This window comes from Pyrus communis, chromosome 12, assembly GCF_041283825.1.
Source record: "Pyrus communis isolate YQ-2024b chromosome 12, ASM4128382v1, whole genome shotgun sequence".
Taxonomy (NCBI): domain Eukaryota; kingdom Viridiplantae; phylum Streptophyta; class Magnoliopsida; order Rosales; family Rosaceae; genus Pyrus; species Pyrus communis.
Genome location: NC_142576.1, coordinates 4,289,309 through 4,304,378, shown reverse-complemented (window position 1 = coordinate 4,304,378; position 15,070 = coordinate 4,289,309). Strand labels below are relative to the sequence as shown.

The 15,070-nt window shown below is 35.6% G+C and overlaps 2 protein-coding genes across 2 annotated transcripts; both read left to right on the top strand.

Moving 5' to 3' along the window:
* The first annotated feature begins 1,261 nt into the window (after positions 1-1,261).
* Positions 1,262-5,266, top strand: LOC137745184 (uncharacterized). The gene is made up of 8 exons (XM_068485090.2): positions 1,262-1,513; positions 1,671-1,811; positions 1,914-2,097; positions 2,643-2,716; positions 2,928-3,077; positions 3,429-3,714; positions 4,183-4,416; positions 4,515-5,266. Exons 3-8 carry the CDS (start codon positions 1,942-1,944, stop codon positions 4,887-4,889), a joined length of 1,275 nt encoding a protein of 424 aa, XP_068341191.2. The 5' UTR covers positions 1,262-1,513; positions 1,671-1,811; positions 1,914-1,941; the 3' UTR covers positions 4,890-5,266.
* Positions 5,267-6,834: 1,568 nt separating this feature from the next.
* Positions 6,835-7,891, top strand: LOC137746219 (uncharacterized). Its single transcript, XM_068486294.2, has one exon. It carries the CDS (start codon positions 7,154-7,156, stop codon positions 7,544-7,546), a length of 393 nt encoding a protein of 130 aa, XP_068342395.1. The 5' UTR covers positions 6,835-7,153; the 3' UTR covers positions 7,547-7,891.
* Positions 7,892-15,070: the final 7,179 nt, after the last annotated feature.

Below are 15,070 nucleotides of genomic sequence, written 5' to 3'. Positions count from 1 at the left end.
GGTGGTGGTGGTGGTGTGGTTTGTGTTGCAGAGAATGAGAGATAAATAGCTGAGAAAGTTTGAGAGAGAGAACCGAAAGAGATGAGAGAATGAGAAAGCTTGAGGGAAAAGAGGGCCAAGTGAGACAAGGTGAGGTGGCAGTAAGGAATAGGTCCTAGAGATTTGAAGGGGGGACATGGGAGCAAGGGAAGAGTGGGGTGTGGGCCCCATGTGGCTCACAAAACAAGACACAAAATATTTCTAAATATGAAATTACCAAATCGCCCTTCACGTTCGTAAGTCCATAAAATTTTCGTTGTAAGTCCGAATTCCATTCCACTTGCGCCTATGCATTCGTACCATTGTGTATTTTGAGAATACAATAAAATAATAGCCCATACGCCTCACAAAATGACGGTCAACAAAAGTTAACGATCTCACTTCTAGGGACATTTTCGTCAATTCACTCCTTTAAAATTAGTAAAATCGTAAAATTACGAACGAGTTGTTACACAAACTCCCCCTCCCCTTAGTGTAAATATATATCGTTGTACTAAAAAAAAACTTCATACAAAATGAAATTGAACTATAAAAATACAAAATGAAAATGGTTGGACTTTGGAAATGACAAGAATATCCTTGAAAATTACTATTTTAATTTTTATATGACCTAGTATAAGTATGTACATTGAAACCGTAAATAATATTTTATCTTTTTAGGTTTTCGTCCTATTTTAAATACATACAATGTTTTTTCAATTTAATACAATGTCTTATGATTTTTTTATCGTACAACCTTTAGTCAATTTGTTAGATTGATCATTGAGTGATGATGTGGCTAACGCAAAGCTCATATTTTGCTGACTTGAAGTCTAAATTTATGGCACTTGATTAAAACATTGCAAAAAGAAAATAAAAATATTAATAGGCATTTGGAAAAATTTTAATTTAAGAATTAAATAATTTTAAAAAATGGTTAAATCATCACGGGACATAAGTTAATTAAAAAAAAATGTTTAATTTAAGCAATAATTGTACAAAATTCTTCGATAATAATAGTGCAATTTTCAAACATAACCAAAAAATAAAAATAAAAATCAAATTAAATAAGTGGCATTATTAAGAAGCATCAAAATAGTGCAATTTTCTCACATACCTCTTGATAATTATGTCCATTTATCTTATTTAATTTATCCTATCCGACGACCGAAAATTAAAAATATGTGAGAAGTAAAATATAATGTGTAGATATCATATCCCTAAAAGTTGAAAAAAAAGGGTTAGGACTACATTTTCATAAAATTCTCTTGGTGGGGGTTTTTTTATTAGTTGTAAGTACAGCGGGACTGGAAGCCGCCATTATTAGGTTACAGCCAGTAAAGCATTTCCTGTGGGTTGCTGCTGCTTCTTCTTCTTCCTTTGATCTTATAGGACCAGGCTTCCGCATCTGGTTCGCAGATCTCCCCCAAAAATTTGACCTTCACGGCTTCACGCAATCACCATCCAATTCCTAATTTTTTGGAATTCTTGAAAGGTAAGGTTTTTCTTCAAGCTTTCGCTTTCAATTTTTTCTTCCCCCAATTAATTTCAGTCAAAACCTTATTTTCCACCCAATTAAATTTAGCTGTTTACAATTCTCATTTTTTTAGTAATTTTTTAAATTTTGGGAATTTTTTTTTCGACAGTTGCAGGCGTTTCAAGCAATTTCAAATAGTGTGAGGGTTAGGGTTTACGAATTCCCCTTCCCTTCCCTCACTTTCGATGGAATTCACCCACTTTTAGCAAGAAAAATTCTTCTGCAGAGAATAATATACACTGCTGTTGCTCCTCAGGTTTTGAATTTTGATTATTCAAAAGTTCTTTGTTTTTGTTTCCCTGGGTTTCTATGATTTTTGCTAATACTTTTGAATTGTTGTTGCAATTAATGTGCAAAGGGGTTTGATTGGACTAGAAGTTTTCAGAATGGTGGAATCGTCCCCAATATACTTGAGCAGTATAGCTTTTTTCTGTACTGTTGGAGCCATGGCTTTGGCCATCATGCACATCTACAGGCACCTAATCAATTACACTGAACCCACTTATCAGAGATACATTGTCCGCATCATCTTCATGGTTCCGGTGAGTACTTGACTTGAAGAAAAATCCCACTTTGAAATGATATGAAATATGTTAACTTATGCTGCATTGTCACATGAAGAATTCAGTTTAGGTTGTTGTTTTCGCCTTTTTGGATTTTTTCAATGTATTTGAATTTAAAGAAATTATATGAGAATACAATGAAGGGGATTCTTAGAATGCAGTTTACATGCTTCATATGAGCTGGCCATTTAATTTTCCAATATGATAGTTTGATTGCATGATTTCTTTCCTTAATGATCCTGTTATGGTCAATGCATTACAGAATGGACAAACTTAGGCCAGAAGAAAAAAAAAGTTTTGAAATTTGAAGATTGTGATAGCATCGGTTGAACTTGTGCATTCTTTGTTACTGTAATCTGTGTTGTTGGAAATTTCGCTTGTTTGGGTATTGGTTGATCATCAAGCTATTTTTTGTTTCTTTTATTGGTCTTGGTTTTAGGATTTTCTAAAGATCCCACTATGCCAATGATAGTTTCTGTTGAGTTTGGTTATGTAACCAATATGAACTTTGTTTTCTGTGACAGATATATGCGTTGATGTCGTTCTTATCCCTTGTCATTCCTGCTGGTTCAATCTACTTTAATTCCATTAGAGAAGCGTAAGTATGTCTTCATTTATTCAAATGTTTCACTGCACAAATGATTGTTAGGAATATTCTGTTTATTCATCTGCCATTTTCCTTGTTCTCTGCCACTCTCTCACTCACTCATTCTCTCCTGTTTATTACACTCTGGTACTTAATTATCATTTTGTCTGAATATTATTTTATTCTCATGCTATTTTTTTTTTTTTTTTTTGTTGTGTTTCAGCTATGAAGCTTGGGTCATTTATAATTTTTTATCGTTGTGCTTGGCATGGGTTGGTGGTCCAGGATCTGTGGTTCTAAGTTTAAGCGGTAGGGTTCTAAAGCCTTCCGTGGTTCTGATGACATGTTGCCTCCCTCCCATACCCCTGGATGGGTGAGTTCACAATCTCTGCTTAATTTACCAATATGATCATCTGCAAGCCAGGAATTTGTGGTGTAAGAATTACAGAATTCTGTATTACTCGGGAATCGCTTTCTCTAGTTAAGTTAACTGTTTACTATTTTCAAAATGCTGGTGGTCTTGGCTTTTCATTTTAACTTGTGAATACCTTGTTAAATTTTTGGATGCATAAAATTAGGCTTCTCCACATAATAGGCAGATTCCCTGCATAACTAAGGAGATTTCTGGACAATATTGAGATTTTGGTATATAACGATATGTCATCATATTGTGTGTATGAGATGATTATTTGATAAACTCACACATATGAAACTGTTAATGCAGGCGCTTTATACGTAGGTGCAAACAAGGATGTTTGCAGTTTGTGATCCTGAAGCCTGTATTAGCTGTTGTTACACTCATACTTTATGCAAAGGGGAAATATGCAGATGGAAATTTCAGTCCAAGACAGTCATACCTGTATCTCACTATTATCTACACAATCTCATACACAACAGCTCTCTATGCTTTGGCGTTGTTTTACTTTGCTTGCAGAGATCTACTCCAGCCTTTCAATCCAGTTCCAAAGTTTATTATAATCAAATCTGTTGTTTTCCTCACTTATTGGCAGGTAAACGTTTTTCTCACTGTATTAGCGACATTAGTCTACTTATGGTTCAGTGGCTTGTGTATGATCACATTCTTAGGCATGAAGAGCAGAAGATGATTTCTTCTAGAAGCAATTTTTGAGTATGGATGACATCTATTGCCACATTATTTTAAACAAACTATTCGGGGCCAAAATTTTCCTTTAGGCTCGCCAAATGCTGCTTGAAAATGCGGAACTGTGTAATATTTACCGTGAAATAGATGCATGAGTAGCAGAATGTGGATAAAAGTTGGTGCATATAACGTTGGATCGTACATATGATACTAACTCGTAACTCTGTATAAACATGTACCAAATAGATAACTTTGTCGTTTATTCCTATTATTTTATAGAAAAGAAAAAAAAAAAATTATTTAAGGTCTGTTACCCTTTGCTTTTTTGTTGATAGTGAAGTAAAGTTTGAAACTTATTCAACGTGTTTCCATTTAGGGTGTGTTGGTCTTCCTTGCTGCGAAATCTGGCTTGATAAAGAATGCAGAGGATGCAGCTCAGTATCAAAATTTCATAATTTGTGTTGAGATGCTTATCGCTGCTATTGGTCATTTATATGCATTTCCTTACAAGGAGTATGCTGGTGCAAATATTGGCGGGCCTCGAGATCTGACTGGAAGCCTATCGCATGCCGTAAAGTTGAATGACTTTTACCATGATACAGTCCACCAGGTGAGCCTTTCAAATTATTATGTTTGCTATCCCCTTGCATAATTGTTCTCTTTAAGCTTTGCTCAACCCTTCTGATGAGAATATTGAACTGTGTGCAGTTTGCCCCTACTTATCATGATTATGTACTGTACAACCCTAGTGAGGGTGACGAGGGAAAGAGGAAATATCGGTCACGCACCTTTGTGCCGACTGGCCCAGAGATGGATGCTGTCAGAAGAAACAAGAACATGTTTGGGAACAAGATAGATGACATACAGCTTTCCAGTCTATCATCTTCTAGTGCAAGCACTCCGAATAATACTGGCCCAATACCTGAGTCTAAGAATTCAGATGCAATGAAGTCTTCCCTTCTTGTTGACAACTTGAATTCTGCATCAGTGCCGTATGACATGTCACTCATCGACTTAGACCTGAACGGTTACCCCTCAAAGGTTCCTTCAGCAAATGAAGGTGGCACTAGGCGACAACAATAGTCTGTGGTAGACATGTATGAAGAATATTCTTACTAGGAAAACAGCTTTAAAAGGGCCCTGAGGCCTTCGGGAAAGCCTCGGTTGCTTAATAGTGTGGTGAAAATGATGTCGGGTATACTCCCTTTTTCTCTCCTTGGTTTGATGCACTTTCGTCACAAATATCAGGCTTCCCACTGAGATTGTTTTCAATGTCTTGTTAGTTCAGTGTGCATTGTAGATATGGAAAATTTAATTGTCATACTTGCTAGGTCACAATAGGAAACACAAATCGATCTGTTTTTTTTTCGCATTTTTTTGTTGCACAATGAAGAGTTCTGTTGCCTATTGGATGTCTTGGACTTGATATTGAAATATTTCCTGAACTGGAACTTGGTACATGGTTCATGTTTTGTTCTTTCTTTACTTTCATACCGAGCAATCGGACTTTATAATCCACCTCTCTTGATGTCTTGGATGAAGTATTTCTATTCGACGAAAGGGTTGAAAAACTGTTATGAGACAATGGTGATGTTCTTTATAAGATAATGATGCATACTAATGTTAGTCTGTCAACAACTCCATGACTATCAGGTTTCTTGACTGCGAACGAAAGCGATGTGCTTCTGGATATAATTCTTTATACATTGCTGTTAATATCTTATGCTAGCTGGATTAGTTTAGAATTTTGTTCTAGTTTGATGAGGTGGAACAGAAAATATTTTGATGACTTTTAGACGTTAAGTCCTCCCAATGACTCTTGGTGCATCTGATTTGAACTTTGAGGTGTTGTGTATAACAAGGGAGTTGCAATACATGACTATACAAATTGCATCATCTACCTGTAAGTGGTAAACTTGTGAAGGCAGAAATTGCAAAATGTATGAGTTGGTAAGAATTTAGATGCCTATCCCTTCTCTAATTGGTATTTCGGAAGTTACGGGTTGGCTGGAAGCGTTTTTAATATGACTAAAAGCGCTTTTGGAGTAAATGTTTTTTGGTTCCAAAAGCATTTGAAGTGCTTCTTACAAGCACATAACTGGTGTTTCTTGCAAGAAGCGCTTCAAGTACATTTTCAGGATTTACTTGCATTTTTTTAATAAATATTGATTCCAAAAATACTTTCAATAAAAATCTTTTCAGTTATTTTAAGACCAGTTACAAACAAGCCTTTCATCTCTTCTCTAATTGGTATTTGGGCAGTTAATCTCTTCTCTAATTGGTATTTGGGCAGGTATAATCTCTTCCCTAATCGGGTGTTTGGGCAGTTAATCTCTTCACTAATTGGTATTTAGGCAGTTAATCTCTTCTCTAATCGGTATTTGGGCATTTAATCTAATGATCCAAGTTGTGTTGACTTTCATATTGATTAATTAAACTACAAGTATCTTGTGATGTGCTTTGGTAAGTGTGGGGTTTTGTAGACGGCTGCTCATTTTGAACGGAGTTTGGCTGCTGAAAATTCAGCAGCAACTCCTATGGTTAGCGAATCACAAATGAACATGTGTTCAAATAATTGATTTTTTTAATCACAACTTGAACATGTGTTCACCCGTGATTCATTAGCAGTAGGAGTTGCTGCTGATTTTTTCAATAGCCAAGTTTTCTCTGTTCATTTTTCACTTAACTTCCCTTTCTTATTATTTTTCTGTAATATTTTAAATTATTTTAATATATTGATTAACCTAAAAAGTTAAAACGGTGTTGATGTTGGGTAGAAACAAAAACAAAAGTTAGGGATGATGTCATAACATATCATCACAGAACCTAACCATATCTCCCCATGCCTCTCATGCAATAGTAAATAGAGTGGAAGAAACAAAGTCCAACAAGGAAAGCAAAGGGAAAAGCAAGACATGAAGGGCACGTGACCGTCCATCTAAAAAGACCACGAGCTTATCTCCTAACCACGTGTTAAATCAAGACTAATATATAGCACAAGAGAGAGAGGAGGGGACTCTAAGTTTAGAGAGAGAAGAAGCAATGAGTCAGTGTTTTTAGCCGTAGGTAAGTTTCTCTCCTGATTCGACAAGTCCTTTGGCGTAGTCTTCGCTGGCCTATGGCCTTCCCAAGCAAACCCAACTTATGACTTAACCAACCCAAGGTACGTCGAATTTATACAATCTCAAGAGTCTCCCACCCACCTTTTTATTTCTCTTTAAACCACGCCTTTACTTTTCAACCTCCATATTTCATACCCCAAATAAAAAGACAACAAAGCCCTCTCCTCTCTCTCTCTCTCTCTCTAAACTCTCAGTTGTTGTTTCTCTCCGGCTGAGTTCTCCTCCATGGCCGACCTGTGGGGACAGAGCTTTCAACGCGTCGGAACCTACCCATCAATCAGCAGAAGCACCTCATTGGCTAGCAGTACTAGCAATGGATCCTACAACAACAGCTTCATGGAGCAGGGAAGCAGCAACTACACGTTGATGGAGAAGAGGCAGCTTTTTCTCAGAAGCTACCAGTTCAGCAGGAAGAAGAGCCTGACGGAGAGGATAAAAGGGTCTTTTTACAAAGTCAAGAGGGTCATATGGCTGCGGCTGAGGTCGGCGAGGAAGCTCCGGAAGTTGGTTTGTTTCAGGCTCAGATATGGCGTTTCCTACCGGAGAAGAAGACTCTTCCGTCTGCTGAATAATTACCATCATGCCCGCAAATGCGATAACTCCTACTGCTTCTGGTAGGGAGTACCAGTACTCACTCATGTCAATTTCTAACTCTTCTTTTATCTCCCTTTGTTTTTGGGGAGCGGTTTTCTCGCACTCTTTTTTTTAACCATTTGCGCTCCATATTGAATATTTTACATATCTTTTCTACACCAACGGGTGCAGAATGAGCGCAGGAGGTTAAAACAAGAATGTTAAAATTACGATGGTTATTTTTTTTTTTGTATTTATGCAATTTCTAAGAAAAAAGTGGTGCTTGAACTTGAAAAGTATTAGAATTATGCCAGTAGATTCACACCACAATTTGATGTTGTTTCCAGGAGTTAAAGAACCAGTTATATACATGATGAAGTTTCTTTCTAATTATTTGGTGATATATAGTAGTTGTTAATTATTGACATGGTTTTTTGCTCTCTAGTTTAAGGGTGGGGGTAGGGGAGATCTAGGAAAAGGGTGAGTTTTAGTAGTTTTTGAGTGATTTATTTATTTAGGTCTAAAAATTTGTCTATAGTGCGGTTAACTGTAATTTTAAAATGTAGATATAGCAGTAATATTGTTGATGCTTTTTTCTTTCAATATGATCTTGTAGATATATCATTGATAACCTTGACTGCACATTTAAAGATGCAGTTAACCACACCGGAAAATAACTATATATCTAATTGGTGTGAAAATCCCAAAATAGTAAAACTTTAGTGTATGTCTGATGAGATTGAGAATCTCAAAGGAGAAAGGAATGGAGGCCACCATCCAGCTAGGGTTTGGTTTCTAGGTTACTCAAATTTTGACGTCCATTTTTGGAAGAGGCAAATGGAAACAGAAACATTGTGCAAATCCAAGTTCAAAATTTGAGAACTTTGAGTCTCGATGGATTTGCAAACCCAAAAAAAGTCAAGCAATTCAAAGATCCAAGTTTGAATGAAAGATATGAAGCAAAAAAGTCAACATTGGGGAACTGTGACATTTGTTGAAGTTGATCACAAATTCATATTGCTTGGACTCTTTGTATTCTGTTTACACTTTTTCTTTCTTTCTTTTTTTCTCTGTTCTCTTAGCGGTTCGCTGGCAGGGTTTTTTCTAGTGGGCAGTAAATCTTGCGCTATAGTTACGAAATGTGAGTAGCTGGTCGATTGATTCTTCATATTTCTCGTTGGAAAACTTCTATTAAGTGGCATTACAAATTTACAATATAGTTTTGATTCACGGGGCATTGGTATTTCCGTCCTTCACTAAAAGTTGTAGGCAGGATAATGAGACCAAATAAAAGAGTAAATCAAACTACATGCCACTGATTTAAGTGTTCTATAAGCTAGCTGCCTATCTTTTTTAATTTTATTAATATGCAGATGTAAGTTAGGATGATGCGTCTTTCCCTTACATCTACATTCCAATTATGTTTCGTGAATCAGAATAGTTTAGAATATTAATTTTGTATTTCGAAAACACCGTTTACTTAAAATCTAATCTTTTAGTGCATTATAAATTACGAACAGAAGAAAGTGGCTACATGGTGGAGCAAAGCTCTATTTATATAAAGAGAATATAAATATAATCACACATGGCATGCCTAATGGCTTTATTGGGAATCAACGTCAGAGATAAGTGGAAATCTAAGAATATAAAAATGAAGGGGCAAGATTAATCAATATTTAGGTACATTCTGCAGTATCGGGACACATGTATAAAAGGGTTTTCTTTACCAAATTGCTCATCATCTTTTTTTATGGCTTGGCTTGGAAGGAAGAACTAAGAAGAATCTTTCATTTCACATGCTGACAAAGACGGATCCAATTTCTTGGGATACAAATTTAAGCGTGTGAGTAGAAAAATTTAGATAAAGTTGTCTGATTATAACATCTTTTACATTAAATAAAATTAACCTGTAATTAAGCATTGGAGTTGAATTCAACAAAAATATTGAATTAATGATCTAATGATTTTACGAGAATAATCAAACTGGTTGCGTGATCAGGTTGTCATACTCAAATTTTTCTCTTGAATGACATTGCTTTCATGGACAACTCATCAGGAAGCTGAATGTGCTCGGTTGACAATTCACACTGGAAAAATAGATTGCGGAAGAAAATGATATGTGGCTGTACAAACGGGGCCGGCAGCAGTGATGTTTAATTTAGTTTAAATTAATAATATATTTGATTAATTGTTTGACACATATGTCTAAGAATTACAATAAATAGAAAGTGAATAACTTCTTATTGCATGTGTTTTCGGATCAAGAAAAAAGGTTCTTTGAAGAAACATGTCCGATATTATACTATTGGTTTTGGGTTCAAAAGTCAACCAGATTTAAGAACTGACTGCTTGGCTTGGCAACGGTAACATACATACACACTTGCTAAGCAAAAATAAAATAAAATCAGATCGTGTTGAAAACTTTGTTTATAATTTATATATGATCTAACCAAACTGCAATGGTAAGAGGAAATCTTTGTTTATAACATTGGCCATGCGGCAGATTTTGTAGTTTCGATAGGGGTGGGCTATAATTTTCTGTTCAATGTGTTACATATGTGCAAATGACTGACGAAACTTTCTTGAGTACTCTAGAATATTTGATATTCTAAATGACTGAAGATACTTTCTTGAGTATTTTAGAGTATTCGATATTATGAATGTTTTTACCGTTAGATCTTTATTTAAAAATACAAAAATCAAGATTTAACTGTTAAAACATCCGGAGTATCCTCCAAATACTCTAAACCACCTAAAAATTTTGGTGACAGACTGGTGTTGTGAGTTGTTAGGGTAGTCTAGGCTAATTTTAACTAGGATGGGATGAGCATAGAGTGGCAGTGTACTTGAAAATTGGCACTAAGCTTTTGATTTTTCAAAAACCTGACGCCGCGGGGTTACAACGCTCACCATAGTTTTAAGGTTGGTTCCGGCCTTGAGATAATTGAAGAGATTAAACTTAGGCTATCAGCCTAAAAACTAGAACATGATAGAAAGCTTTCACTTGTGGGTGACTAATTTTTGGTTTGGCAGTTATACGATATCAGAGAGACCATGAAGCCACTCAGCAATTATAATCATATTATGAGAGAGACAAAGTGCCTAATTGATTGCTCATCTAAAATTTGCACAACTAAAATTTGAGTAAAAGAGTGTTTGATTGGTTTCAAGCATCATGTGATTAGATGCTGAGGCAGAACTTATCACTTTTCTTATGTGCGATCTCTTAGCGCTTTCACCTGTTTTGCCATTGTTCATGCAAGGGCAGGTCAATCACAAATACTATTCACATTGAAAATACACACACACACACACACACACATACTTTGTTGATCTTATCCTCCACGTGTCATTATCACCTTAGATTTCCAATGAGATTTTTGACACACCTCTCCTAGTTTTTAGTTGTCGGATTAAATGAATCGAAGAAGATCAAAAGATAAAAATTAAAAAATGGTGTGTGAGAGGTAAAAATGAGTGTGTATATAACACCATCTTTTTTGTTTTAGACATAATCAAAAGAGATATTTTAATTAGGTCTGGAACTCGATCAGTGTTGGTTATGAGTCATGACTAATGAGTATGCAAATCTGCAACTCGATCAGCAATAAATTAGCACATATGAAGGAGAAGGAATCAAGTCTAGCTTTGCATTGCCTCAAGGCTCGTTTCTTTACAGATTTTGATGAGTAGGAGCTCAAAAGGGTATTGTTATTGGAACGTTAAAAGTGAATCTTTTGGGCATTTTTTTGGGTTGGGAGAAGAAAGAGTTCAGGTGTTTGGGATGGTGGCTGAAAGAGAAATCGGATTTTGCCTGTTTTAATTCAAGCTCAAGGCAGACATTGCATTTAGTTTATGTTATGAAGCAACTATGAATTGAGTTTAGACTGTGATGTTGCAGTTTTTGTTCTACTTTAAGAGCACATCCACCCCTAACAAATGTGCTAGCCAAAAGTTTATTTTTTAAGGCCCGCCCACCCGGCCCCCACAAAACAAAAAAAAAAAAACCTCACCCCAAAGTGGAGGCCAGCTTTGAGCCTAACACATAATAGAGTGAGCAAGAGACCGGTCTACATGAATCCAGGCTGACGTCAGCCATGTGAATTTGTTTTTTTTTTTAGCCGTTGGCGGGTGGGATACACACGCGCGTGTCCAATAGTTGGATTTCATTTTTTTGAAATCCAACGGTCCAAATTAATTAACTTAATAAAAATTTGTTTAAAAATACAGAAAATAAAATAAAAGATTATATGTATATATATACACACACACACCTAACCATCTTTCACAAAAATTGTATTTTCGGAAAATGACACGTGGCGTGAAAAGATTGGTTAAAAATTATATCCAAAATTAAAAGTGAAATTATTTTTTTTATTATTTTACAAAAAAAAATTAATAATATTTAATATGAATTGACTAGACTCTTGTCCATCACATTTTTAAGGGATAAAGATGCACTTAACCAATTAATGTTCATTGAAGTCAATTACTATTCATTTGGATGGATTAAATGAACTTTGGGTCATCTCATTTTTAAAGGATGAAGTTGCTCTAATAGTCAAATTAGTCACGTTCAATATTGGCTTTGGTAAGTCAACGATGTAGCTCATCGTCTTGCCCGATTTAGCTTAAGTATCGGTAGCTGTCAGGATTGGCTGGTCTGCCCTCCTAGTTTTATCACTGATCTTGTCCTTGAGGACCGTTTGTAATGAATCCTTCAGGATGGGGTTGGGGCTATTTTGCCTCGCCTCTTTTAATGAAATCTACAAAAAAAATATTGGTTTTGGTATTTTATTGTGCACGAGTCTGAAACCTCTCATACCAAAGTCGAACATTTGATATGACTAATTCATCTACAATTAATTGGAAATTGCAATGCATAGTTTGAAATCGAGTTGACCCTATTCCTAAATATCAAAAATTAAAACAAGGGCTGCCAGTCAGTTGTTATGCAATGAAATCAATGTAATTTATTTTTGTTTTGGGTGCACTAGTGTACTATAAAATATAATCGATCTGTTTATAATTAACATAAATTTTGTCGATATTTTTTCAAGAGGTATTCATCAATTTATCATCTAAACTTGTGACCATTGACTAATTTTCCCGCTCAACTTTAATTTTGGCTAATTTCCTCCCTCCCCCTCAACTCTCATAATTAGTCAAATTTCCCCCTCAACTTTAATTTTGGCCAATTTCCCCTTTTAACTCTCATAATTAGTCAATTTGCACCTTACTATTTTTTTAAAAAATTTTCATCTATTCTTCCGTTAAGTACATATCCGCATGACTGCCTTTAAAGGGCAAAAAAGTCATTTTCCCTACACATTCTATCTTCTTCCTTTTCTTCGAACTTTCTCTTCTTCTTCGTTGTCTCCATGCTGAGCCCATGACTACTGCCAACGCCTCCCTCCTCTGTTGTTTGCAACCCAGTCCATTTGATATGCTGCTTGTGCAGTTTGCAGCTGTCCACGCCCCGTCGCCTCCTCCCTCGGCCTCGTCTACCTCTGGTAAGGTGTAGGGAAACCTACTTAACGGAAAATGACAGTAGGGCACAAATTGACTTTTTTTTTGCCTTCAAAGGTAATCATGCGGATACCTACTTAACGGAAGAATAGATGAAAAATTAAAAAAAATTAACAGTAGGGAGCAAATTGACTAATTATGAGAGTTGAGGGGGGAAATTGACTAATTATGAGAGTTGAGGGGGAAAATTGGCCAATCCTTACAAGTTCAGAGAATAAATTGATGAATACCTCTTTTTTTAAAATATTATAACATTTTAAACATAATTATCCTTATGGAAATTCCCGTGATACCCTATTCTTCACATGCAAGATAACGTTGGAAGTGGAAAAAATAATCTATGAGTTCAGTTGGTATTTAGGTTTAGATTGGATTGAATAACTTATATAGTTTATGGTACATGTGAAGGTAGAGGTGAGTGATTAGACATGAAAAACACATATTCTTCTAATCTTATCCATTTGCGAGGATTTAAAAAGATTAATTTTCTTCATGAGCAATTCATCTTCTACCTTCAAGTTAGACAAAATTTCTTCATTTCTTCTTTCAACATATCTTAACATAATGAGTTATCCAATTCACCTCAATTCTAGGCACCAAACGAGTATACAAAATTATTCCTCACATTAAATGGAGCATTTGTAAGACAATTGTGCACAATATTCAATTCACCTACTGAAAATTTTGTCTACTTAATTGGAGGGTAAAAGTTTAATTATGTGAGAAACAAATAAACATTAATAACAAAGTTGTATCTCACTAAGTGGAGACGGTTATATGAATTTTAGGACTCCAGTGCCTCGATTTTGGACCAAATAAGAAAAGAAAAAAAGTCATAAACTGAGACACGGATATACAATAACATGAATAACGAAGGCATCATGCTATTTGATACAGTTCCTAATTGGTACAATATTAGGACTGCAGTATTTGATGCTGCATCTCCTTACAGAAGGACGAGATAGAACTGGAAGCCCCCATTGAGTGGAGAAGATAATAGTTGGATATGCTCCATCAACCTTCATTCTGTTCACAATGTACTACATATCCTTGAAATCCTGCTTGTCCATACAACCACAGAAAAAATCTTCAGAGTAAGCTTCCGAGAGTGCGATAACCGAAAACCCCTTGGCCTTCCATTCATTTTCTTCACCCATTGTTGCCTTTCTGGCCTTCCCACCTTCTCATTGCTCTTGGCTATAGCTTCTCATAGTTGCATCCCAGCCTTCCCCCAACAATGTCTTGGAAACCCATCAACACTGAGAGGACAAAGAAGATAAAGTGATTTGTATAAAAGGGTGAGATTATAAGACTTCTAATACTGTTGTGCCTTATATAAAGGGAAAGAGCTAGTGGGTGCTAAACGGAGGTTATGAGTACAGAATCTGGTTTTAATGTTCTTCCAAATAGATAGTGGTTGTTGGGGTTGTGGCTCGATACAAACCCTGGATTTACATTTGGATCGATTCATTGTGCGTAGTTTCACAGTAATATTGAATTTGAGCAGTAAAGTTATGGACAATATCAGTACTAGATCAGGCTCAGTACTGCTGCTCTCCCTTGTTCCCTTGAGTTTATTAATGCAACAGAAGATTTGGGAACATTAGTGGCATGTGCAAATGATTGATGTCCATGTTAGGGTTGCAAATCAAATCCAATATTTGCTAAAGAAAGTGAAGTTTGCAGTTGTGATGTTTAAGTAAAAGCTGGTTTAGTTGTTTTTGTTTAATTATATGACACTAATGAGTCCATAATCTAGTCAAGGCTATGATCTGTTGGTCTAATTAGTCCAAGATTGAATTAAACAAGTGGTTGGGAATTGGCAGCTTTTGTTTAATTAAGAAGGTTAGAGCATTTCCAAAGGAGATGTTAAATTTTAAACATCAAAATGATGTTTGATAGCTTATGTGACAATTTGACATTTTGTACAATATTTTGTTTCACCCGATATGTTAAATAATAAACGTCATTTAATAAAAAAAATTATTTTTTTGTGAAATCCAATGATTAAGGCAACCAATCAAATATTTAAAAAAAACA